General features: G+C 40.2%; 1 protein-coding gene across 1 annotated transcript in view; it reads right to left on the bottom strand.

Annotated features, from left to right (window-relative positions):
• The window catches only part of LOC132869651 (deleted in malignant brain tumors 1 protein-like), a 44,794-nt gene that overhangs the window by 4,257 nt on the left and 15,586 nt on the right, over positions 1–24,951 (bottom strand). The window contains exons 10-18 of the mRNA XM_060902943.1: positions 7,067–7,372; positions 6,548–6,862; positions 6,119–6,433; positions 5,709–6,034; positions 5,241–5,565; positions 4,112–4,455; positions 3,879–3,912; positions 3,116–3,418; positions 2,851–2,901 (exon numbers count right to left, since the gene is read on the bottom strand). Coding sequence (XP_060758926.1) covers positions 2,851–2,901; positions 3,116–3,418; positions 3,879–3,912; positions 4,112–4,455; positions 5,241–5,565; positions 5,709–6,034; positions 6,119–6,433; positions 6,548–6,862; positions 7,067–7,372 — 2,319 coding nt within the window. The remainder of the gene's footprint in view (positions 1–2,850; positions 2,902–3,115; positions 3,419–3,878; positions 3,913–4,111; positions 4,456–5,240; positions 5,566–5,708; positions 6,035–6,118; positions 6,434–6,547; positions 6,863–7,066; positions 7,373–24,951) is intronic.

The raw sequence follows: 24,951 nt of genomic DNA, 5'->3' as shown, positions 1-24,951 counted from the left end.
CAAGGCTAAATAATGGCAGTAATTAGGCACTTTCACGCATTATGCCATATGCATTGGGCGCAGCCAGCATGCAGCGGCTCTTCAGGTTCACCAGCAAAACTAGGTTGCTCATAAAACTACAACCTTTTCTGGTTCTAACAGTACCAATTAAGACCATGTAGACCCTTTCTATTTTGTGCTACAATGTTAAATAGAGATGTGTGTGTGGTGGCGGGGGGTCAGCACACAATCACCGTTATTATTATTATTTTACTAAAATTCCGATGCTGTTGTTGAAGGAGAGGATGGAAAGGCTGTTTCTGTTTGTGCCTGATGCAGTATTTGAAGAAGGAGGAGCTGCTATTTGTACAACAGTAGACACAGATGCTCCAGCTGTTTTGGCTAGAGCACACTTGGATGAAATACCAAAAGGAGAAGAGAGCTGTTGCTCAGACAGTTTATTTTCTTGACAGTATTTGACAGAAGATGGATATGATGTGTTAATAGTACCTGAAGATACAGTATTAACTGAACAGAGCACATTTTGCTCATGTTGTGAGAGAATCTCTTTCAGAGCCTATAAATACAGAAAAAACAACGAGTTAGTTGAGAGAGATAACAGGATGGTGTGTCCATTCATTTGATATTTAAATCATGTTTTTAGATGCAATATAATGTCAGATATGTTTCAGTGAGCAAAAAGGCAACAAGATTCATAAATACACAGGGAAGTTTATCACAGAGTGATGAATTGTAAATTAATCTTGCAATGGCCTTTTCCTTTGCGCCAATTCTGTGATTATTGGAGGGAGTTTACCTGAACATTTCAGGCAGGTTCAATTCACCTTAAAATCAGCTCTCTGTAAAGGGACAAAATAAGATCATAAGTTTTGGAATTTTGAAAAAAAAATATGATTGCAGAGATATTGTGATTGTATTAAAAAAATAAATAATGGTAATTGCATGCCCCCCCACACACACGTCTACTTAATGTCGCTGCACAAAAGATAATGGGTGTTCATGGTCCTAACTGGTACTTTTAGAACAATTAAAGTTTGCAGCTTTACGAGCAACTTAGTTTTGGAGGTGAATCCTAACAAATCCCTGTCTGTTCTGTGCTCGCTGCACACAATGTATATGGCACAACACGCCACCCGCCTACCAAGTGAGGTTACAAAGATGACAATTACAAAGAGTCACTGCTTTATCATAACTGTGAAAGTTGAACACCAAATCAGTAAAAAAAAAGAAAAAAAAAGAATAACCACACTATGATTTGTACAATGTATTAACTTCCTGAGAGACCTCGGCCTTGGCAAGATAAGAGACATTTTGGAAGTTTCAGCACCTCTGAAATAATAATCTAAGTGAGCGTATGTACATTTTTGACCCTGTGTTGATTTCAGAAAACCCAAAGAAAATTAAAACTTGTGCACCAAATTCGAGTGCTTTTTTTAATTAAAGATATATGCTGTACAATCATTCTGCCACAGAAAAAGAACAGTTCAGAGAAATTACTGAAAGCCCAAATAGTGCCATAACATTCATGTCACTGTATGTAAACTTCTGACCTCAATTGTATATTTGGATGTGGGCTTTGGACATGATATATTTTTATTACTAGCAGAAAGTAGCAGCATGTTTGTGATGTACTGATGATGTAGACGAGCCTGAACACCATACTATATGTTAGATCTATGCCATGTCTTGTTTATTACGATTAGAAGTCCACATTTGAGATTACCTTTGTCATAATAAGTTTTTTTTTTTAATTGGGAATTTCCCATAGCATTTCAGCACAAAACCTGCCTTGAAATATTGGGAGGCATCTGTACTTTTTTAAGTCTTTAGCATATCTGGTGTATTTAGAAATCCTAAATACTAAATAATTTAGGATCTCATAGTGTCCCAAATCTGGTATCTGGTTTGCTGTACAATTTTCAAGTGAAATAAACACATTTGTGGGTAAATTAAGAAAAAGAAGAAGGAGAAGAAGAAGAAGAAGAAGAAGAAGCCTTTATTTTTGTCACAAGTGCACTCAAGTACACCAAAATTCCTCCTCTGCATTTAAACCATCTGAAGCACATGCACACGCACACACAGACTGACAGACAGATATGAGAGAGAGAGAGAGAGAGAGAGAGAGAGAGAGAGAGAGAGCATGCATTGGGCATAAAAATAAATATATTTGTGGGAAATTATATGGCTCTGTGATACCTGCATGTTTAAGCTTTTGAATGTAATGCAATCTGCTGGTATAGTCTAAATTTTTAATTGTCATGATGTTTTCTGCGTGTTGCCACCTTGGTGTGATGCAGTTCCATAGTTATGCTAATGAGTTAAAGGTCCTTGCGTTCTGCTATTTCCATAGCACCATACTGTTTACCTCAAGAGGTAGGATATTTGGTCCCAAAAATGAGAAAAGTGACCCTAAGCACACCAAAATGATCACATCTTGTCCAGATGATATTGTTCTTCTGAGACAAAGTTAAATGATATGCAAAAAAAATTAAAAATTAAACTTTCAGATGACTTTGCAATGAAAATCAGCACCTTGAAAATCAGCACTTTGATTGCAATCAGTACTTTGCAATCAGCACCTTATAGACTGTCTCAGGCTGAGACTTACGCCTCCTCTTAGAGATGCTGATTGGTATATAACTATTTTGGGTCGAAGCTTTCAAGCTAAAATCTAAGATTTTAAATAAAAGTTATCAAGTCTTAACCCTCGAGAAAAATGTAATGAGTGGAGACAGAAAGCTGAAAAGTTAGTGTACCCCTCTGACCTGATCTCAGTACAACACTGTAATCATAAATATTTAGAAAAATGCTGAACACTGCCAACTATTGTATTGGAACAAATATACAGACCTGATGTAGTGGTGGTAGTGATGGGTATTGTAGTGGACACAGTGGATATGTCTGTATTTACAGAAAGAAACAAAAAGCATTTCCATCAACCAATAAAAATAAAATCTCATGAAATAAGGTTTATGACATACTGATGAGTGTATTACTGTTTTGGGTGTGAGCTCTCACATTGAAGGCTTTAAATAAAAGTCATCAAGTCTTAACACTGAGAGAAAAGTGTAATGAGTGGAGACAGAAAGCTGAAAAGTTAGTGCACCCCTCTGACCTGCACAGGTGACTCCAGCATGAGAGCAGTCAGTGTGGTTCTTGAGGGAATGATGACAGTCCCACAGGTGAATCTCATCCCCTCGACACTTCACTCTGTTCAGCCAGATCGTCCCTTCACCAGGACCAGGAACATTCCTCTCAGCTCTCAGCGCCGACCCACAGTCCAGCTGTCTGCACACCACCTGAGCGTTCCTGATGTTCCACTGATCATCACAAACGGAGCCCCACGTAGCGTTATGATACACCTCCAACCTCCCAGAGCAGCTTCCCTTATCTCCCCTCAGCCTGAGAGACCAGCGCTCTACATCACACACATCACACATGAGGAAACACACCCACGCTGAAGAACAGCTCCAGTCACACAGCTCACTACAACACAATGATAATACAACCTTATATTACACTCAACATGGGCTCGTTTACCAAAAACACTTTCTGAGGTCTTCTGAAAAAGAATCTCATACCAACTCCATATCCAGGTGTTTACTTTGATGTGTTATTCATAAATAAAGGAATGAATTGCTGCTGAATGAAATCATGTAAAGCAGTAAGATCAGCTTTGGGTTCTGTTTCCTGATTTGATCTCTGTTGGTTGAATTTTCATGAAGTGTGAGGAAGACTGATGCCCTCAGGATGGTTCTATGAGGAAATCCATTCAAGTCCTCAGAAAATGATTTTATAAACACATGAGGAAATATCTTCTGTCACGAACAAATGCAAATGAAGAACAGTACAAAAAGCTTTTCCTTATCCATCCTTACTTGAGCAATGTTTCTGAGAGGGAAATGAAGAGCACTTTTCTTGTGGATGGAGAGACTTTCCATCATCTGCAGGAATAAAATCCATGCATTAATGAAAAGGTTTCACATGCAGGTTTATCTCTCAGAGCAGACTTTCCTCAGACTTTTCACAGGATTTTTTACCAAATACACTTTATATTTCAGCAACATTAGTTATACACTATTCACAATGAAACACTGCAGTTTATGGCAACGGACAGAAGCAGAAAAGTCTGAATCCACCCACCTGTACAGGTAATATGAACCACCTCATCACCATTATCACAGCGGTTCTGTCCCCAGGGTGAAGATGGACACTGCCACAGATTAGAGTCGTGTTTCCTACACTTCAGATGATCCAGCCAGTTCGGAGCAGATTTTACTCTCGCTCTGCCTGAGTCAAAACGCTCACGCCTTCCACAGTTCAGCTCTCGACACACCATGTCTGCTGTTTCTAACTCCTGCTCCATCTGATTGTGACACACATTACCCCAGGTTCCATTGTAGAACACTTCCAGATTCCCCTCACAGCCCTCCGTGAGTCGGATCTCTTTAAACTCTGCTGGAAGAAGAACGACTTCGACTTCATTTGTAAAAATCCTGTTTTATTGAGTCAGTTAAAGATGTGTAATATTATCTTTCTGTAAAAAGATATTCAACATGGATGACATTTATAAACAGCTCCTTACTCTCATGTTGAATTTCAGGAACGTTGGACCTCAGGTTTGAAACAAACATGTGCAGACAGTACTGTGCAAAATCTGAGACACCCTATTGTTTTTAGGACAAACTTTGCTGTACATTTTTATTTTATGACTTCTACATGATGGAACCCGTACAAAACACTTTAGATTTCCAAACATTAGTTATCAAGCACAAAATTCAATGTTACAGAAAAAAAAAGTTTGTATTTCAATAAAGAAAGCAGCATATTACAGAACAGACCAATTTTCAGAAAAAAAAAGTCATGAAATGCTACTGGGTTTTGCTGCAAAAATAAGAAGGAAGTGCAACAGTCAAAGTCACCAGAAGAACTGCGGCTGATTCTGTAAGATGTTCAGTAAAACTTACAGGTCAGTTCCTTAGAAAACTGCACTAAGTGTACCTGAGACTGCTGTTTTTTTTAATTATTTATTTTATTTTTATGCTTTTAAGCAAAGGGTCATCACACCAAACATTGGCTTTTTCCATCCTTACTGATCTTTATGATATTTTTTAAATATAGAAATATTAAATTTCATTATTTTTGAAGGTATCTTTGCTCTATAGCATTTCTTTGCATGTGCCTAAGACTTTTGCACAGTACAGTACATAACAGGTTGAATTTCAGTCATCACACTGTACCTGAGCACACGACTCCTACGTCCTCCTGGTGTCCACATTCACCCTCTTCACACCGCTGAAATCTGCAGTTCCACAGGGACGTCTCGTTCCCCTCACACTCCACCTCATTCAGCCATATGGACCCAGTTCCAGGACCAAACCAGGCTGGTATGTGGGTACTGAGGGCCTCTCCACACTGCAGCTGTCTGCACACCACCTGCGCATCCTCAATATCCCACGAGTCGTCACACACTGTCCCCCACGAGCCGCTGTGGAAAACCTCCAGCCTTCCTGCACAGTCTCCACCAGAACCAACCAGCCTGATGGACCTGGGGTCTGAGTCAAAGATTTATTTAATTTAATAAAGTACATAAAACTAATATCCCTTTGTAGACTATGTGATTATTCTGTATATTTAATGGAACACTTTAGAATGATAAAAAATTTATTCCTGTTGTTAATCGCTGCTCATTGGTCGGTGTTGTGCTGCTTACCTGAGCAGGTGATGTACAGCTGTTCCCTGGAGCTGCAGCTGACATTTTGTGCTCTGCTGCAGTTCCCCAGATGAGCCTCAGTCCCAGAGCAGCTGAAACCCGTTACACACATGTGTTTGTGTTCAGTGGTGGATGGAGAGGAGCGGTAGTTCAGCACGGAGCCACAGCCCAGCTGTCTGCAGACCACAGACGCCTCAGACAGACTCCACGAGTCCAGGAGAACTCTCCTCCAGTCCTGCCTGAAATAAATCTCCACCTCCCCCTGACACTCGCTCCCTCCAGACAACCGCACTCGCCCCTCATGAAATGCCACGGATGATCCTGAAGCAGAAGAACATGGTTTAAATATTCTAATGAACACTGACTTTATTCACTAATGTGGTGTACGTGACGTTAATATCTCACCATTACAGATGACTCCAGCATCGTGTTGATGAGAGCATGCAGCTCGATTCCATGATGAGACGCCACATTGTGAGAGGTGTGTCTCATTCCCCTGACAATCAAACACATCAGCCCAGATGTGGCCACGCCCCTCCCCAAACCAGTCGACCTCCACCACAGCCACAGCACTCCCACAATCCAGCTGTGCACAGAGAACATCTGCAGCTCTCCTATCCCAGCTTACAGCACAAACTGTGCCCCACTCACTGAGGTACTGGAGCTCCACTCGACCGGAACAGGAGTCCAGTCCGTTCACCAGCCGCGCCCCTGTGTGACCTGAACAAACAGCCGAGAGCTCGGTGAAAGAGGAAAATTAACAAAGGCAGCTTAAAGTTTGATCGACAGGTTTGTGGTCTCTATTTAAACAGAAGTTAAATCATGATACTTAACCAGAACATTTTAATCCCACATCGTTGTCATGGGAGCAGGTTGAGTGTTTGAGTGAAGATGATGTTGGACAGAAGTAAATCTCAGATTCGGTTCCTCTACACTGAAGCTCCTCTGTCCACACCTGACCCTCCCCTCGGCCAAAAGCAGCTGATCCCAGCACCTCCACAGGAATCCCACAGCCCAGCTCTCTGCACACAACCTCTGCATCCTGCTGGTCAAAGTCAGCATCACACACTGTGGACCAGGAACCTCCATGAAGCACCTCCACTCTCCCAGAGCACCGGTGAGGACCAGCAGAGAGTCTCGAACCCTGACCTGGGTTTGATTTCAGTGTGTAAATATTGTACACATTTTCAGTCAGAATATCAATAAATCATTACAATAGAGTTGCAAAACTTTTCCAATTAAATAAAATAAAAAAAAATTGAGATAAATTATTTGTATAATTTAAATTAGTTGAATCAATTATAACAATAATTTTACTATTTGCAATTTTTTTTCCAAAATGCAGCAGTTTACCTGAACAGGTGACTCCAGCATCCTGACCGTGACCGCAGTAATCCCCCCTCCCATATGATCTACAGTTCTTCAGTGTCAACTCTGATCCTCTACACTGCACACCAACCAGCCAGATTGGTCCTGATCCCGGTCCAAAGTGACTGTATTGTGGTGCATTTACAGGCTCGCCACAGCCCAGCTCTCCACACACCACTGCAGCATCGTCCAGATCCCAGTCATCACCACACACTGTTCCCCACTGACCATCCTGAAGAACCTCCACTCTCCCAGCACAGCGACTTCCACCATTCACCAACCTCACACTGCCTGAGAGAGAAAGAGAGAGAGCGCTTTGTTTTTATTGAGGACTCTGTCTCTCTCAAGAAGATGTAAAAAACAAAACACTCAATGTAAAAACAGAAGAGTTCAACTACATTATTTATGTCACCATAAATCTGATGAAATGTTTTGATTGTGGTCAAACTGATTACTTGGTAAGAGCGTTTCCTGAGATACACAATCACAATGTTGAAGATGCTCGTGAAAACAACATGAATGCTAACACTAACACAACATCCAAGGAAATTCAGATAGCACAACACAAAAAAACCCCAAAACAACCAATGACATTCAGGCACTAAGGGATGACGCTGGACCTTTCATGAACATTAATACACCCACAGTTACACCAGATCACAGCTGCACTGGGCCCACAGCAGGAGATAAACATGATACAAGACATGCAATCGGAGACATTTATGGATAACAAGGTAACAAGTATGGATAATGTGGAAGAAGATAGTAATCTCCTGATGGTGGACTAAAACTTTTTGAAAGTTTAACATAAAATTAGGAAAAAGACTCGAACATTTGCTCAGGTAAAGAGAACAGACACTACTGTGGTTCATTCAGCAGAGTTTGACAGCAAGAATGAATCCTTGGACTGTATTATTACTTGTAGTCTCCAGCAGACCGGTTTCCTGAGCCTTTCATATCGTATTCATGATATTAAAAACTTTTTGATGCAAACAAGACATGCCAGAAATGTGCAAACAGATGACTTCTTTTCAGATGTCGATAAGTTCATTGTGAAGACAAGATCTTTTATGGCTGAAAGGGGATTTACAGATCCAGAGGTATCCCACTTAAAAAAGATAAATGATTAAATGCTCTATTAGAGAACAATGACAATAGCAGTCAAGAATAACACAAACATACCTTTTGATGGAATGGTACATTCACTTACTTTTAATTTTCTCTTTTTTTCTGGGAACTATACATATTGCAATTTTAAATGTAAAAGTTCTAAGGGAGCAATCTAAGAGGGCAATATTTTTTGAAACCATTAAGCTAAAGAAAATTGACATCATATTTGCTCAAGAAACTCACACTGATGCTGATAACAGTGCTGACTGGGCCAAGGAGTTTAATGGCCTAATTAGTTTAAGTCACCATACCACAATTAACGGTGGTGTCGCAATTCTTTTCTCACATAACTCTGCAACATACTCATACAAGGTTGATGTCATTAAAATTAAACTGCTTCAAGTCAGAGCCCAATATGAGAAATACCTGTTTTACAGTTATGTGTTTATTACCCCACAACACCTTTAGCTAGAATGGTGTTTTTACAAACCTTAAACGATACTCTCAAAAACTGCCAACCTGAGGACATATTCGTGTTTGGAGGCCATTTTAACCCTCTGGGGTCTGAGGGTATTTTCTGGCACTCTAATGATTTTGACATGCTCTGATTTTGTTCTCAATTTCAACAAATTTCAGCAGTATTTTCAAAGTCATACGACTTTTTTGTATTCAAGTTCAAGTAACTTTATTTATACCCAAAGGTAAACTTGTTTTGCAGTGAAGTGAGTCAGCGTTCTCTTCCACACATGCCAAACAACACTTAAAACATCTAACATAAAACACATAAAACACAGCGTGGTAAACACAACATTAAAAAATGTGACATAAAACACAACATTAAAACATAAAAGCATAAAAAAAATCAACACATAAAACCCCACATGAAGCTAAGACTTATTAAAAAAGGCTTATGGCAGTAGGAACATAACTGTTTTTATAACGCTTGGTTTTACATTGTGGTACTTTATATCTACATCCTGACAGGAGAGGCTGGAACTCACAACATAGTGGATGAGATCTCATTATCTCTAGCCGTTTTATCCTGTTCTACAGGGTCACAGGCAAGCTGGAGCCTATCCCAGCTGACTACGGGTGAAAGGCAGGGTACACCCTGGACAAGTCGCCAGGTCATCACAGGGCTGACACATCGACACAGACAACCAATCACACTCAGTCAATTTAGAGTCACCAGTTCACCAAACCCAGAGGAAACCCATGGGGGTACAGGGAGAACATGCCAACTCCGCACAGAAAGGCCCTCACTGGCCACGGGGCTTGAACCCAGACCTTCTTGCTGTGAGGCGACAGCGCTAACCACTACACCACTGTGCCGCCCTGGGTAAGAAGTGTCCTTTAAAATTGATCCAGATATCCTCTGTACCTGTTTGGAGTACAGTGATTCTCGATTTAACTGCATCTCTCCCTTCAGCTTACTGGACCACATCACTATTTGGTTCAGGCACCTCTTATTTTTAGACGACAGATTACCAAACCAAGCCACCAAGCAGAAAGATAAAACCGATTCAATAAAAGCACAGTAAAACAGGGCCAGTAGTGTTTTGTCAATGTGAAATGACGACAGTTTCCTGAGGCAAAACAGACACTGGTTCCCCTTTGTATATCCAGCTTCACAGTTTGCCTCAAAAGTCAGTTTACTATCAATGACTGTGCCAAGACACTTATATGTTTCAACACATTCTACTGTCTGACCCTTTATAAAAGTGAGTTCCTGTGCCTGGGGGAGTTTCCTAAAATCAATTCACATGTCTTTGGTTTTTAATTTGTTCATCTGCAGAAAGGATTCATCACACCACTGAACAAAGTCCTGAATGACTGGACCGTGGCAGGTTTCATTGTCATTCAGCAGACTGACAATGACGGCATCATCTGCATACTTTAAAATGAATCTGCCCTCCCTGCTGCTACGACACATTTGTGTAAAATAATAATAATAATAATAATAATTTAAATTTATATAGTGCCTTTCACAAACCCAATGATGCTTTACACAGGAGTTACACACACAAAAAAAGGCCACACTAGGAAGAGTAGTGTGAGGTAAAGAGAAAAGTTTTCAAGTTAGCTTTGAAGGAAAAGAGAGTGGAACAGTCATGAAGTGATTGTAGTAATGAGTTCCAATGTTTAGGAGCAGCAACGCTGAATGATCTGCCACCCATAGATGCCAGTTTAAAACATGGGACAGTCAGAAGTCCACAGACAGAAGATCTGAGGGAGCGGGAAGGACAGTACAAATGAATTAGCTCTCAGAGATAGGAAGGGGCGAGACCATGAGCTTTATAGGTTAAAAGCAAGATTTTGTATTTAATCCAATAGATAACTGGCAACCAATGCAGTTGCTGTAAAACAGGAGTAATATGATCAGTGCACTTGGTGAGCGTGAGGACTCGAGCTGCTGAGTTTTGGATGTACTGCAGGCGATTGAGCAATGTGGCAGGGAGACCATAAAAGAGAGAATTGCAATAGTCATGATGAGAAAAGATAAATGTATTGACCAACATTTTGGCATCAGTTTCAAAGAGAAGAGGGCAGAGACGAGCAATATTGTGGAGGTGAAAGAAAGGATTGTTAGTAATGAGTTTAAAATGGGGTTCAAACGTAAGGGTGGAGTCAAAGAGAACTCCAAGGTTTTTTATAACTTGGGAAGGACTTATAGACACACCATCAACATCAATAGTGAAATTGGAGAAGTTCAGAACCTGTCTGTTGGAACCTACTGTACTAATAGAACCTCCGTTTTGCTAGCATTAAGTTTAAGGCAGTTCTTATGCAGCCATTGCTTAAGGTCAGTGATGCAAGTCCTTAGCAGCTGAACAGAGGCTATGGAAGGGGTGATAGTGATGTAGATTTGAATGTCATCAGCATAACAATGAAAGTTAAGGCTCTGGTTGCAAATAATCTGGCCTATAGGAGAAACATAAAATATAAAAAAGAAGGGGACCAAGGACAGAACCCTGAGGCACACCTTGAGCAATCGTAACAGTGGATGATTTATGAACACCAATAGAGATGAACCGTTGCCTGTTTGCTAGATATGACTGAAACCAGGCTAAAGCTAAGCCCGTAATACCAAATGAAGATAGTCTGGAAATGAGTCTCTCATGATGTACAGTGTCAAAGGCAGCTGTGAGGTCCAAGAGGACAAGGACATCGAGATGACCAGCATCAATTGAAAGCAGGAGGTCATTAACAACTCTTAAGAGAGCAGATTCATTGCTATGCATATTGTGAAAGCCTGACTGAAAGGGTTCATAGAGATCATTATGAGCAAGGAAAGTATGAAGCTGAGAGGCTACAATTCGCTCCATTACTTTAGCTAAGAAAGGGAGATTAGAAATGGGTCTTTAATTAGACAGTGAAAGAGGATCTAGACCAGGTTTCTTTAGTATTGGTGTAACTAAAGCAATTTTGAGGGAGGTGGGAACAGTGCCTAAAGCAAAACACTGATTAATCATATGAGCAATATAAGGGTAGGATAGCAGATACACAGGATTTTAGAAGAGCAGTGGGTGCAGGGTCCAACAGACATGAGGAGGAGGAGGAGGAGGACTTAGTCATGATTTCTGATACTTTAGAAGAATCAACAGGAGAGAAAACAGAGAGACAGCAGTCAGCTTTATGAGAAAGAGCTACTTGCGAAACAGAAGAATGAATTTCAGAATGAAAGTGTTGGCAAATACTGTCAATTTTATCCTTGAAAAAATCCAAAAAATCCTGACACTGAGCAGGGAAACTGGGAGTGGTTGAGGAAGGAGGCTGAATAAGTTTATTTATTGTATTAAACAGAGTTTTGGATGAACAGGAGAGGTGACAGAATGCATCCTTGTGGGGAGCCAGTGGAGGAACAGACCTGATCAGACAGAGTGCCATTCACTCTCACTCTCTGTGTTCTGTTTGTTAAGAAATCTAAAATCCAGCCCACAAGATTAAAACTTAGATTAAAGGTCAACTAAGTTAAAAAAACAAAATTCCACGGTGATCCAAATGTGTTTTCATGTATCCAGAGAGATACCTTACATTTCTGAGCGTGATTTTGTGAATGTGCACTAATTGCTGGAAAGCGGTATTTCATCTGTTTTTCAGGACCCAAAGCTCCACCCTTCGAAAAATAAACTTACGAGCATGAGATAGGTCATGCGACCTCGTGACGTATGTTTCAGAATAACACGGTGGCATAGTCGTTGCACCTGGACTGAAGTGCGGAAAGTAATTTGAGTTGATTTAGTTACTTACAAAGACTGAGTCCAGAGTTTTCGCCTACAGTCCCCAGCCATGCCTACTCGGTGTATAATCGCAGGTTGTGGCAATACATATAAAGACGGGGTAAGCTTTCATCGCTTCCCCAAAGACGAGACCATCAAAAAATTTGCGCCAAAAATGAAGTCGTACAGATATCATGGCATCCTCAGCAGGTAAGTTCATACCTCTCGCTAATCTTGATAACTCAGAATGTTGCTGTTTTCATGCTGATAATAGATAACATCACATTCAGTATCAATATTAACAGCATCAACAAAATCAATGTTTCTTTCCTATCATTTCTATCTCAGGATTCATTTGGCAGCACTACACTACAATGCAAACAGTGACAGAGAGCAGGCAAGGACAAGTAAAGGGGACCTACGCTATAGTATTCGAAAACCAAAGTACAAGCCAGGAAGTGCTTCAGCTAAGCCAGTCAAAGAACCATGCAACTACTGTAAGTCAAAGGTGGAAAATGTCACGTTATGTAGGTTGTGATTTCCCCCATACATTTGTCACATATTGGCTTTGCACTGATTTCTAAAATGCTTTACCTAGTGTTACAAAACAGACAGCCCACCAAAACTAAAAGCAGTAATCTTCTTTTGAATGTTTGACACGTTTTTTTTTATGTGTGTAGCCTATGTTGAGGAACTCATGGCTGATGTATCGGAGCAAGACTTTGACACTTCACCACCAGAGAGGCAGCCATCACCACCACCTTTGAGCAGCGGCCATGTGTACCCCCCCAAAGAGGAGATAATCCGATGCCATCACAGCCGATTTTCAAAAAAATGATTATATTGTGCTGTATGTACACATCAGGGAAACTTTTGATGGGCAAATGTGTGTCATGTATGATCTTGTGCCTTTTTGGGTCTTTGAAAACTTTTTCAGTTCTGTTTCAACACCATACATCTCATCTCATCTCATCTCATTATCTCTAGCCGCTTTATCCTTCTACAAGGTCGCAGGCAAGCTGGAGCCTATCCCAGCTGACTACGGGCGAAAGGCGGGGTACACCCTGGACAAGTCGCCAGGTCATCACAGGGCTGACACATAGACACAGACAACCATTCACACTCACATTCACACCTACGGTCAATTTAGAGTCACCAGTTAACCTAACCTGCATGTCTTTGGACTGTGGGGGAAACCGGAGAACCTGGAGGAAACCCACGCGGACACAGGGAGAACATGCAAACTCCGCACAGAAAGGCCCTCGCCGGCCATGGGGCTCGAACCCGGACCTTCTTGCTGTGAGGCGACAGCGCTAACCACTACACCACCGTGCCGCTCCAACACCATACATTATTATTATTATTTATTTATTTATTTATTTTTTATCATTGATGAGGTTATTTCAGGCAAGTGTTAGTGTTGATTATGGACCTTTAATGTATCCACACTGGATTGGGAAGGATTGCTGTGTGAATCCTTTTCCCAGGTCTTTGGACCTCTGGTTTGTTTTTGTTATAGGGTTAACAAATGCATTAGAACAAATAAATCTGATTCAAGTATACATTCAAACGTCTTTATTTGCCACATTACACCACATCCTGGAAACCTGTATATTCAGTGGATGGGAATGTCTCCCGGATCTTTGTGACTGCACAGGATGGCAGTGGAATGCGAAGATGACGGCCTAGGTACTCCCAGCACCATCTAGCCAGCTGCCGATATGCAGTATGTCTGAATTTCCTGTAAAAAAATGTACTTTGTGAATTTACTTTGTGTGTGGTTTTATTATTATTATTTTACTACAGTAGTGATGACTTTAGCTGCAGCAATACATGAAATCTCGGCACTTTTGTTACCAATCAGAATTCTAGGGGGACAACTCACTCATTTTCAGATGGATCCTGCCTTGCATGCCCACCATCACCGTTCGAACTACGGGGGTACTCGGGGGATCCGAGATCCCCTGAAACAGACATGAGATCCCTTGAAAACATGATTTGGGAAATGTTGGGGGGGGGTCTCTAAAATATTGGCAAAATGATGTTTATTGACATAGCAATCGTGTGTAACAGGAAGCATTTGCATATCCGAAGTGTTGTGGAAGATTGGTTGTTGACATGATTTCCAGTGATGCTTTGGTGCTGCTGTGGATCAGATGTGTTGAGTAGCCTGACTGTTTTTTTTTTTCCTTGCGTGTGGTATCATTGTTGACGCGAGGTTGTTTATTGAACATGCCAATGCGGACACGATTTCCCCTGATGAGTTATGACTTCAGATGCGATGCGTGTGTGGAGGTGTGGAGTCCGCGTGATATGTGCGTAAGATAGGCTTCTCATGTGTTTGGAGATCCGCGCTCTGAGACAAGCGCAAGCACCCCCCCCCAAGGGAAAAAAAGGGACCCCCCAAAAATATCAGCATAGTTCGAACACTGCCCACCATACTGCTGCACATACTCGTAGTGTGCTGTCTCCAGTACCCATCTATCCAGGCAGACTGTTTGAAAGCCTGGGTGAGACGTGATGCACTCTAGATGTGCATTCTGTTGCTCATTGTAGGCTTGTATTTTTGCAGCCACTTCGGGGATCTCTTTGCAGCACACTGATTCGACAGCAGTCGGCATTGACGCACAGGCAGAGCATGTGCACCTGTGTCACGGAATGAAAATAGTCAACCTACAAATCAGGGCGTTGAAATAACATCTTATTTGCTACACAGGCCTACACCTTTCGTGACACAATGGAAAACAATGCACAATACAATGTGTCCCTTTTATTTCGATCCTTATTGATCATTTCCACAAAAACTGCAGGGACTTCTTCAGGTACTTTCTGCATTGTATTCTGAAACATACATCATCACCTGTTGTCCAATCAGAAAGGGATATTTTGTAACTTCACTAAAAATATACGATTTTGAGAAGAACAACTTTCTTGCTTTACTTCCAAGTCGGGTTTTGTGTTTTTAGGTAAGAATAAACATATTATGAAAGTTATTTTTTTTTAACTTAGTTGACCTTTAAATTGTTCTAAAAGCCTCTCTGTTAAAATGTGGGGTTGGATGGTATTAAAAGCAGATGAAAAATCAATGAATAAAAGCCTTGCATGTGTTCCCTTTCCCTCAAGAAGTTTAACAAGCAGGTTCATTAAGTGACTGTCGCATCCTCAACTCCTCAAAGTGGTCTATAAGCAAACTGCAGGGGATCCAGGTCATTCTCTGTCTTCTTTATGATTTCAGACCTCACCAATTTTTCAAAAGTTTTCATCACAATGGATGTCAATGCAATGGGTCTAAAATCATTCAGGGTTTTTGGACATTTTATCTTGGGAACAGGGACAACTACAGTATCCTTCCAACATTGTGGGACATGCTGAGTCCATAAGGATTTACTAAAAATATAATAAAATACTGGGCACAGTTGTTTGGCACATGATTTGAGCAGTCCACCACAGATGTTATCAGGTCCCTCTGGCTCTTATTTGTCTTTATGGAAGAGAAAACCTTCACAATATCTGTGTGTTCAGTATTAAAATGATGGTTGTCTTCAAGTTTATGACTCACTTCCTGCATCTCTTTTCTAAAATCAAAAACATCAAACCGAGAATAAAAACAATTAAGAACATTTGCTAGATCAAAGTCTGAGTCAAAACCCTCTAAAGTGACAGTGCACAATGGACTTCAGCACACGTTCAGCTACAATAGTATCCATGTAGTATGTATGTCATGATTGTACTTAAAAACTGGCCATCAAAAAAATGTATGTCCTATTGTTTTGGGATAAAGGGTTGATAGTGGGAGGGGTATTCAATGAGAAGAGTAAAAAATTCCATTCCATTCAATGAGAAGAGTGAAAACCTCTCCCACTGCCAACTCTTAATCCCATCAGATCAGGTCAAGTGATCAAAATGGTTTATCACAATGGGTAAGGTCCTTTTTTCACACATTCTAACACAGTTCTAAGGGTGTTTTCACACCCGGTCCCCTTTAACCTCCTAGGGCTTAGCGGTCACATGCGTGGACAGCACTTTATGGAAATTCGGAACAAGAATCCACATATGTGGACATACTTTTTCTCTAAAAGTACATCTTATCAAAAGATGATGCTTAGTTTTTATTCTAATCAGGTTCTAATAAGCCCAAATAGCAAAGAGAAGTAAAAAATGCATGTAAAAAAAAAAACAGCTTGGGCCTTAGGAGGTTAAAGGAACCAGACTCAGTCCTCTTTAAGTGGACCAAAAAGTGGACCAAGAGAAAAAGAACTCAGTTCTTTTTGTGTTCACACTGTGAATTTATTACAAAGAGGACTGGGTTCTCTTTCTGGTCCAGTTAAGCTTTGATGGGGCCTCAGTCCTCTTTCTGTTCACACCAGGTCCTCTAGAGCCCTCAGACCCCCAGTGCACGGAATTCTGGGTAATTTTCTCTTGAATCAAAATGTCTGCTGCCATGCTTGCCCTGCTGTATTCTTTGATCAAAATAGTGCGGATTAAGGAAAATAAATTTTATATATATATATATATATATATATATATATATATATATATATATATATATATAGTTATATTATTGTGGCTGACTCATCAGTCAGTAAGTTCAGAGAACTGTAAAGAGGCTGTGGTAAGTTCCAAAAGGAAGTTGAGTTTCCCTGCTACAGTCACATGACCAACTACGGCAAACGAAGAAGGTTAAACTACAGTGAAAAAGGCGAAGTGAACCCGGTGCGCTTTTTGTTCACAATGCGCAGATTCGGCAAACCGTACCGTTGATTTTTAGCGAACCGTACTGAGACCACCTCCTGAGGTGGTCTCAGTTCGGTTCGCTTTAAAGGGGTCTGGGTACGGTTGGAGTGTTCACATATGTGCAAAAAATGCTGAGTCATCGATCTGAGTTCAGTTAGATGGCTGAAAGGGACCAAGTGTGAAAACACCCTAAAACTGCTTTTTACAAAAAAAAAAAAAAAAAAAAACAGCTTCATTTATTTGGTATTTGACTTTATTTTGGTATGTGTCTTGAAATTAACGCTTGTACTATTTTACTCAGTTCAGAACCACAACCAACTCTGTTACTCTGTTATACAATTATTCTGTAATTTTGCTCCCACTCCAACTCCAAATTTTATTCTCTAAACTCAAAATAGAGCAAAATTAACTATTTTGAGGAAAATACTTTTAACTCTGGAAAAAATGCTGTCATTTTTCCTGTGTATGTACTACAGTGCATTTATATCAGCCAATCTGCTCATAATAAATAGAAAAAAATATTTACACTGACTCGGCTGGATCAAGTCAAAGTAAAAAAAAAAAGCCAGCACTCATCAGTGTTGCAGTTCTCAAGATTGAATTGAATTGCTGTCCTGAATCATGAACTGAATCATGAATTGACTCATGAATTGACTAATTGTCCTGAAATGTAATTGCTGTCCTGAATCATGAATTCAGTTGTTGTCCTGAATCATCTGAAGCACATAAAATCTGCCATCTCACAACAAGTTTTACCTCCAAATAGCTTAAACTATGGCTGATAGATTTTATCCCGTTTACAGTGGGCATTCCCACCATGAAAGAGAAACCAATGGAAACCAAAAGAGTGAAAGTGATTATCATGCCATTACCATGTGAACAGTCTTTTTATGAATGTGTAAGTGCGCACTCAGCACTCCGACTCCAGTGTGACTGAATAAGGTGACAAGTTTTATATTTCATCTAATTTAGGTAATTAAAAAAAACTATAATATTTGGCAGTGGACACATAGGAAAGTGTAAAGTATAAAGTTTCTGTCAATATGTTTTCATAAAATGAGAAAAAATCCAAAGTGCTCAGGAATTGATGAAAAAAGAAATAGAAAATAAAAAATTGAAGGTGCTCCTTGGTATAAGGAATGCAAAAACCTTTGAAAAAAGAAGGAATCCAAGGCACTCTTCATATCCAACTATATGAAAAGCCTTTATTTTACATGGCTATTTCATACAAAAAAAAAAAAAAAACATGAGCTGAGCAGCAACCCACACATAGCAACACAAACAGCCTTCTTCAGGGCATGCTGCTCCAACAAACAATTTCCTCTTAAGAGGAAAACTAATTTTAAACACCTGAATGCAAACTGGTAATGAATTCACAGGTATGCAGTTCAATAAAAAGCCACTAGATGGCAATACCCCTTAGGTTAAGGGTATGAGCACGAAAAAGAAAACACTTAGAAAAAGACAATCAGACAATAGACCATGACAGAAAAAGACTAAAATCTATTTCTTCATTGAGCCCTGGATATGTTGTAGCCTGTAAACTGTATATATAAAAAAGTTTCTCTCTGTAATAACAACCTTAATCTATCACCACCCCTAATGTTCTCCTTAATGGTCTCCAGACCTTCAACCATGAAACTATCTGGATTGCTATTATGCACATTATAAAAATGTTTGGCAATAGGATAATCAAAATTAGCCTTTCTAATGGTGGTCTTATGTTCAGAGATTCTGTCTTTAAGTCACCTCTTCGTTCAGCCTATATAAAAACAACCACATAAACAGGCTAAGCCTAAGGGGTATTGCCATCTAGTGGCTTTTTCTTGAACTGCAGACCTGTGAATTCATTACCAGTTTGCATTCAGGTGATTAAAATTAGTTTTCCTCTTATAAGGAAAGTGTTTGTTGGAGCAGAATGCCCTGAAGAAGGCTGTTTGTGCCACTATGCGTGGGTTGCTTCTCAGCTCATGTTTTTTGTATGAAATAGCCATGTAAAATAAAGGCTTTTTATATGTGTCAGATAACGGAATCCAGGAACACATGTCGGTCCCGGGGCATTTTGAGTTATTGACAGATTCAGAAAGTACAGTTTCTAAGCTTTCCAGTGATGCCTTCCATGTGGCGATCTGACAATATTTGAAGAATGTGTGGCCTTTTGAAAGTGTATACCTCTTAAAACAGAAAAGGGAGAAAATAGCCCTCAAAGTTTTCCATCTCAGCTACTCTGGGTGCAGGGCGGGCACATAATGGTGCTCATCTGCATGACATTAAGGAAAACCCTACCCCCTACGAGCTAGCACGATGCTACTTTCATGTAAACAAAGATCACCACGTCAATTTTCCTTCCATGCAAAGTATGCCCAAAACAATTATGAAGTGCAAAAATAAGTCCTAAAGTATACTTTAACGTTTTGTGGTTGAAAAATTACTCACACCATAAGAAAGATAGCACGATGATCACAACTAACACAATGCTAGTTTCATTTAAAGCCTCGGTCACAGCCGTCCGTACGTGCTCCTACGGCCGGTCTACATGCAAAAAATGCAAGAAACGCACGGAGGGCATGCGTGAAACGCACGAGAGTGCACGTGTGACGTGCTGATTTTCAAGCCGTAGACTGGCCGCAGACCGGCCGCAGAGGTTCTTTGTCATGTCAAACAAACTCTACGGGCGCTTACGTTTTTTTCAGGTTGCAAGACAAACTTATGGCCAATGCACGTCTTTCTCCATGAACAAAAAAAAAAATGCAGAGATTTGGGAAACACCAAACACCGCACGGCCAAAAAATCGTACATCCGGTTGTGACCTAGGCTTCACCAAACCAAAACACTCTCCGTTACATGCAAAAATAACCACACAGCCTTAGATTAATAAACTTACCCCATCAGAAAGAGAAACGTCGCCTTGCACACATCAATGCCTCCAATGGAATGTAGTCCTAGAACGGTCCGTGTATCATCCGATCATTCAAGTATTCCATTCAATCTGGAAAACGAGGTTGCGGTTTTTTTGCTAGAAATGGTGATCTCCGATGTAACTACCGTGCGTCTGTTTGCTTCGTGGTGTTTCAGCTCCTCTGCACTCTGTTTAGCTTGCTCATTCCATAGTGAAATTACATGCCTGTATGCAGCTTAAGTAGCCATGAGCTCAGCTTGTATCATACAGCTGATTGGCGAAAAAAAAACCCCAAAAGACTTAAATCATCATGTGAATGGCCCATATGGTAATTTACCCACACACCCCAGCAGGCTACAGTCCTGACAAAAATGAGACAATTTGCAACAAAAAATGTATGCTTTTCCAACAAAACAATCTATTATCTGAAATACTGATTGTATTCTTCAAGATCTCAAATTGTACATGATGGAAAAAAACGAAAATCACAAATTTCGAAAAAAAAATGCTTCTTTTGCGATTATCTCGGATTTGTTTCGGCTGACATGCATCCCTGGATTCGGTGAGGGGTCACATATAGTTGGATATGAAGAGTGCCTTGGATTCCTTCTTTTTTTCAATATGTCTATCATGCTTGTATGATAAAAACTCACAAAGATATTTCTCTAAATACATGACCTACTTATTCTACACCTGCCAAGCTTCACTGGCGAAGCTCTCGACCCCAAAGGATTAATTGTACAGAAATGAACATAGTCATTTTGGCCTAATGGTTAGAAAAGCTGCTTTGAGACCAAAAGGTCACTGGGTCAATTCCCTCCACCAGCAGGATAGGCTAAAGTGCCCTTGAGCAAGGCATCTAACCTCCAACTGCCCCCCAGACTGCTCTGGGTATGTTGTACATCGCCCTGGATAAGAGCATCTGCTAAATGCCTGTAAAATGTAAAAATGCAAACATAGTCAGGAATCACATGGAACCCCACCTGCTCTCATGAAGGAAACTTATTGAAATTATAAACTCACAAGATCTTGCAAACATTTGGAGAAACTTCCATGGCACTCACAAACAGTATACATGAACTCACGCATAATCCTTAACCAGCTTAGACAGACTGACTGCATGGGCACAAAGGAAAATTAAGTTCTTTTACACACTATCATTAATTGTACAAAACTGAAACCTTTGTTTATGTTGCTGGAAAGTCTATTTCACATGTTTCACAAAAACATTTCAATGGACATTTCTATTCTAGTGTGCAGATACTCCAGGAAGCAGAGGCTTAAATGTCAAGGTGTTAACTTCATCATTGGCCAAGCCAAATTGGCCAAATACATGAGTCACAAGAATAAAATTGAAATGAACTCAGGCAACAACATATGCACAGTCTATTTTTTTTGTCAAGTTATGTGTACAAATTCACTTTTATTATTACAAAGAAATTAAAGACCTTCCTGCTTTCAGGAATATCTGGTGCCTCAAGAATGTCATATGTGTGGTGGAGGAGGGCAACATTCAGTTTATTCATTTACTGGAATAACACCCCTCCCTCCCTTGCTTTCCCCCTCCCCTTCCTCTCATGAAGGAACTATAGGTCATGAGGAGTGTGCAAATAACTTTATCTTTTATCAATGTTTGTATTCAAAGTTTATAATGTTCAAAGTTCTCTCTCTCTCTCTCTCTCTCTCTCTCTCATACAAACACACACACACACACACACACACACACACACACACACACACACGAACACAGCCTTGTGTGAGTTAAGGTATTTTCACTCACAATAAATCATGTGTAAACTCTAAACATTAATCTGGGGCTGATTTTATAACTGACACCTCAGAAAAAAAGAAACCCTAAGGATGATGTGTCTATGCTCATGTACAGCTTTTTAAATTCTATAACAATGAAAGTTTCACTGTTTATAAAGTTACGATAGCTCCAGGAAACTTTCTCAGATTTCATGATTAAAAATCATCCCTCCTGTTAAAGTGAGAAGTGTGTGATTTTTTTCGTGTGAATCATCAGTGTGTTCCTACCTCCAGCTGAAAGACAGAGTGTGGATGAGAGAAGAATAAAACTCAGACAGATTTCCATCTCCCTCCTCGCTGTACATGGTGTGTTCATCTCCACTCACCCAGAGAGACTGAGCGAAGTGTGTCCCCTCACTCAGTCCCCTACAGAGACAGAGAGACAGGCAGAGTGAGAGAGACAACCACCAATCACAGTCACTGTTACCTTATGAGAAAGACAAGAGGAAATCATCACACAGCCTCAAGAACAAATCAGACAAATATGAGAATTTCCCTTGCCTGGAGTGATGGGTTCACTCATGCCAAAGCAGTCTTCTAAAAGTCTGAAGAATATGGGATGTAGACAAACATTTAGCAAGGGCACAAGCATGTACAATGCATTGTATTTTTATTTGGCACACCTACCTTGCAGCAACCCTCACTGGCCATTTTGTTCGGTGCCATTTGGAGATATAAAATGAATGATTGCAGCTTTTCTGTTGAACTGTTGCACACCTTTATGTGCAGTTTGCCATCAGACCCTGAAACTGTGAGGAAGCCAGCCTTCACACAAATTATGCACAGACAAATATGAGCTCCAATAACACAGCTGCAGAACTATGAGTTTCACCAACAAAGTAGGTCTGTCTAGTCAGGTTTAAACTTCCCAGCAACACTGCTGCACCTAATACACTCAGATATAACAGCCACTACAAGTCAGTGTCACTGCTGGAGAATGGTCCACCATCCAAATAACATCTGTTAATCCAAGGCTGCATGGAGTTTTGCAAATTCTCCTTGTGCCCATAGGGACTTCCTTCAAGTTTGTTGTTTTCCTGCATCTTCCAAAAACATGCATTCAAGTAGATTGGCTACATTCACAGAGTGTTTTTTTTTTTTTTTGCTGTTTATTTTCAGTGTTTTATCACAGTTGACCATCAAAGCCTTTCAAGAGCCAAGTTTCCTTGTACATATCCCTCCTTTAACTTTTTTGGACTGTCAGAAGGATGTGGGACTCCAGAGTTCTCTGGGTGAATGAGTGTGTGAACATGTGTATGCATGGTGCCCTGACTGGACTGACATCCAATCAAGAAGGTTCGAATCCTGCTTCACATCCAGTGTTTCTAGGCTGGCTTTGAATCCACTGTGACCCTGGTCAGGATAAAATGCTTCCTGAAGTGGAATGAATGAATGTCCATGATGATGATGACACAGATAATGGCAGGACTTATATGTGTGGATGATTTTGAACTTCCAACATGGTTGGGTTAAAGGTTGATTACAACAATTCATAAAAATATTGTCACCAAATAAAGGAAAGTGAATTGCTGATTGTTTGTGATGCAAGTAATCTTTCAAAATGACAGCTACTATTAAACAAAAGGACAGCAAATAATTGCACCATGAAAAATTCTGGCATGAGGTGTGTGAATGCAATTTGCTTAATGAGCATTAATCTTGAATTAAAATGCTTTGGAACTAATCGTCACATATCAGCCTGTTAATGGATTAGACAGCTTTGGTTTTTCTATTTGGCATTTTACATCAGAGCGTGTAACACAGCCAAGATTCTCAGGTCTTGTTAACATTATGGAAACCCGATGGCAGCCTTTACATATTTCCTTTGGCAATAGAAGACTTTTATCAACTTTACACTTGCAACACGGGACTTGTGTGGCATCTAGGATGTTTTGATAGAGTGGGTGACTGTAGATAATTTAGCATAGCCAGTGACTGCATTTTTTCAGTGGATAATTTGGCCTTGAGATTAGCATTAGCAATAGCTAACAGGTAAAGATGATAAGGGCAGAAACCTGCTTTCGTAAATTACAGAATTATTTTTAGTCTCACAATAATGACCATAACGGTGCCATTATGAAAATGTGACCATGAATCACCTGATACCACCCACGTGCAATGAACAGGTGCTACAGGTGCTCTAGCCCCTGCCCCTTTTCTGTTTGCTGTCCAAAGTGCCCTTTTCATAGGGACTGTTTTTTTTTTAATATTTGTAAAAGATAAGTTAGCTCCAACATCAATATTCTCTACAATTTGACAATAATATATAAAATTATAGATTTATAAAATAACGTTTTTCTATGTAAATGCGGGCATCAATCCGTGATGTCATGCATTCAGTGAACCTCCATGCAGAAAGCGCATGCAGGCGGTTGACAGTGGGAGACAGTGCGAGGAACGGCATGGTAAGGTCACACTGAAAGTCTCCTTTCATTTCTTATCTGAACATGCAATATTATGCAGCTTAGAACACAACAGTAAATGCATAGGGTTGTTTATCATTTAATGAAGCCGCCTAGGCTATATTTAAACCATTTGCTCCACCCATTTCATTAACGTGGCAGATTCGGAAACTTTAGTTTGAACGACGGCGTTAATAACATATTCTAGCAGCTTCGAAAACTTAAGGCTGAATGACGACGTCCACAACATATTCTATCAAGACTATTATGTTATAGTAGCTTAGGTTAGTTGAGTTAAAACATAGGGAAACATTTTCTAAATAAGTGAAAACCTGCATTACGCAAAGATGCAATACTGCAGCATTTAGATGGCTCTCACTCACACACACACACACACACACACACACAGAATGTTCAGTTGCAATTGAAATTTAGTTTTGAATAAAGTTAACTTGTGTGAAAAATTTGTTCCAAGTGCCCTTTTTTGAATGTTGAGCCCCTGCCCCTCCAAAGGTCTTTGCACGGCCCTGCCTGATACCATGAGTAAATGTGTTCCTGTGCACAGGTTTGTCACAGGACACACTACAGGTGTGTCAGTGTCAGTCAGCACAATTATTCACTAGTCACATTATCGATGATGTGTTCATTCTGCCACAATACGGTATGTGTACAGCAATTCTCCTCATTCACCGTTGA

Source organism: Neoarius graeffei, chromosome 21, assembly GCF_027579695.1.
Source record: "Neoarius graeffei isolate fNeoGra1 chromosome 21, fNeoGra1.pri, whole genome shotgun sequence".
Lineage (NCBI taxonomy): Eukaryota > Metazoa > Chordata > Actinopteri > Siluriformes > Ariidae > Neoarius > Neoarius graeffei.
This window is presented reverse-complemented; position numbering and strand designations above follow the sequence as displayed.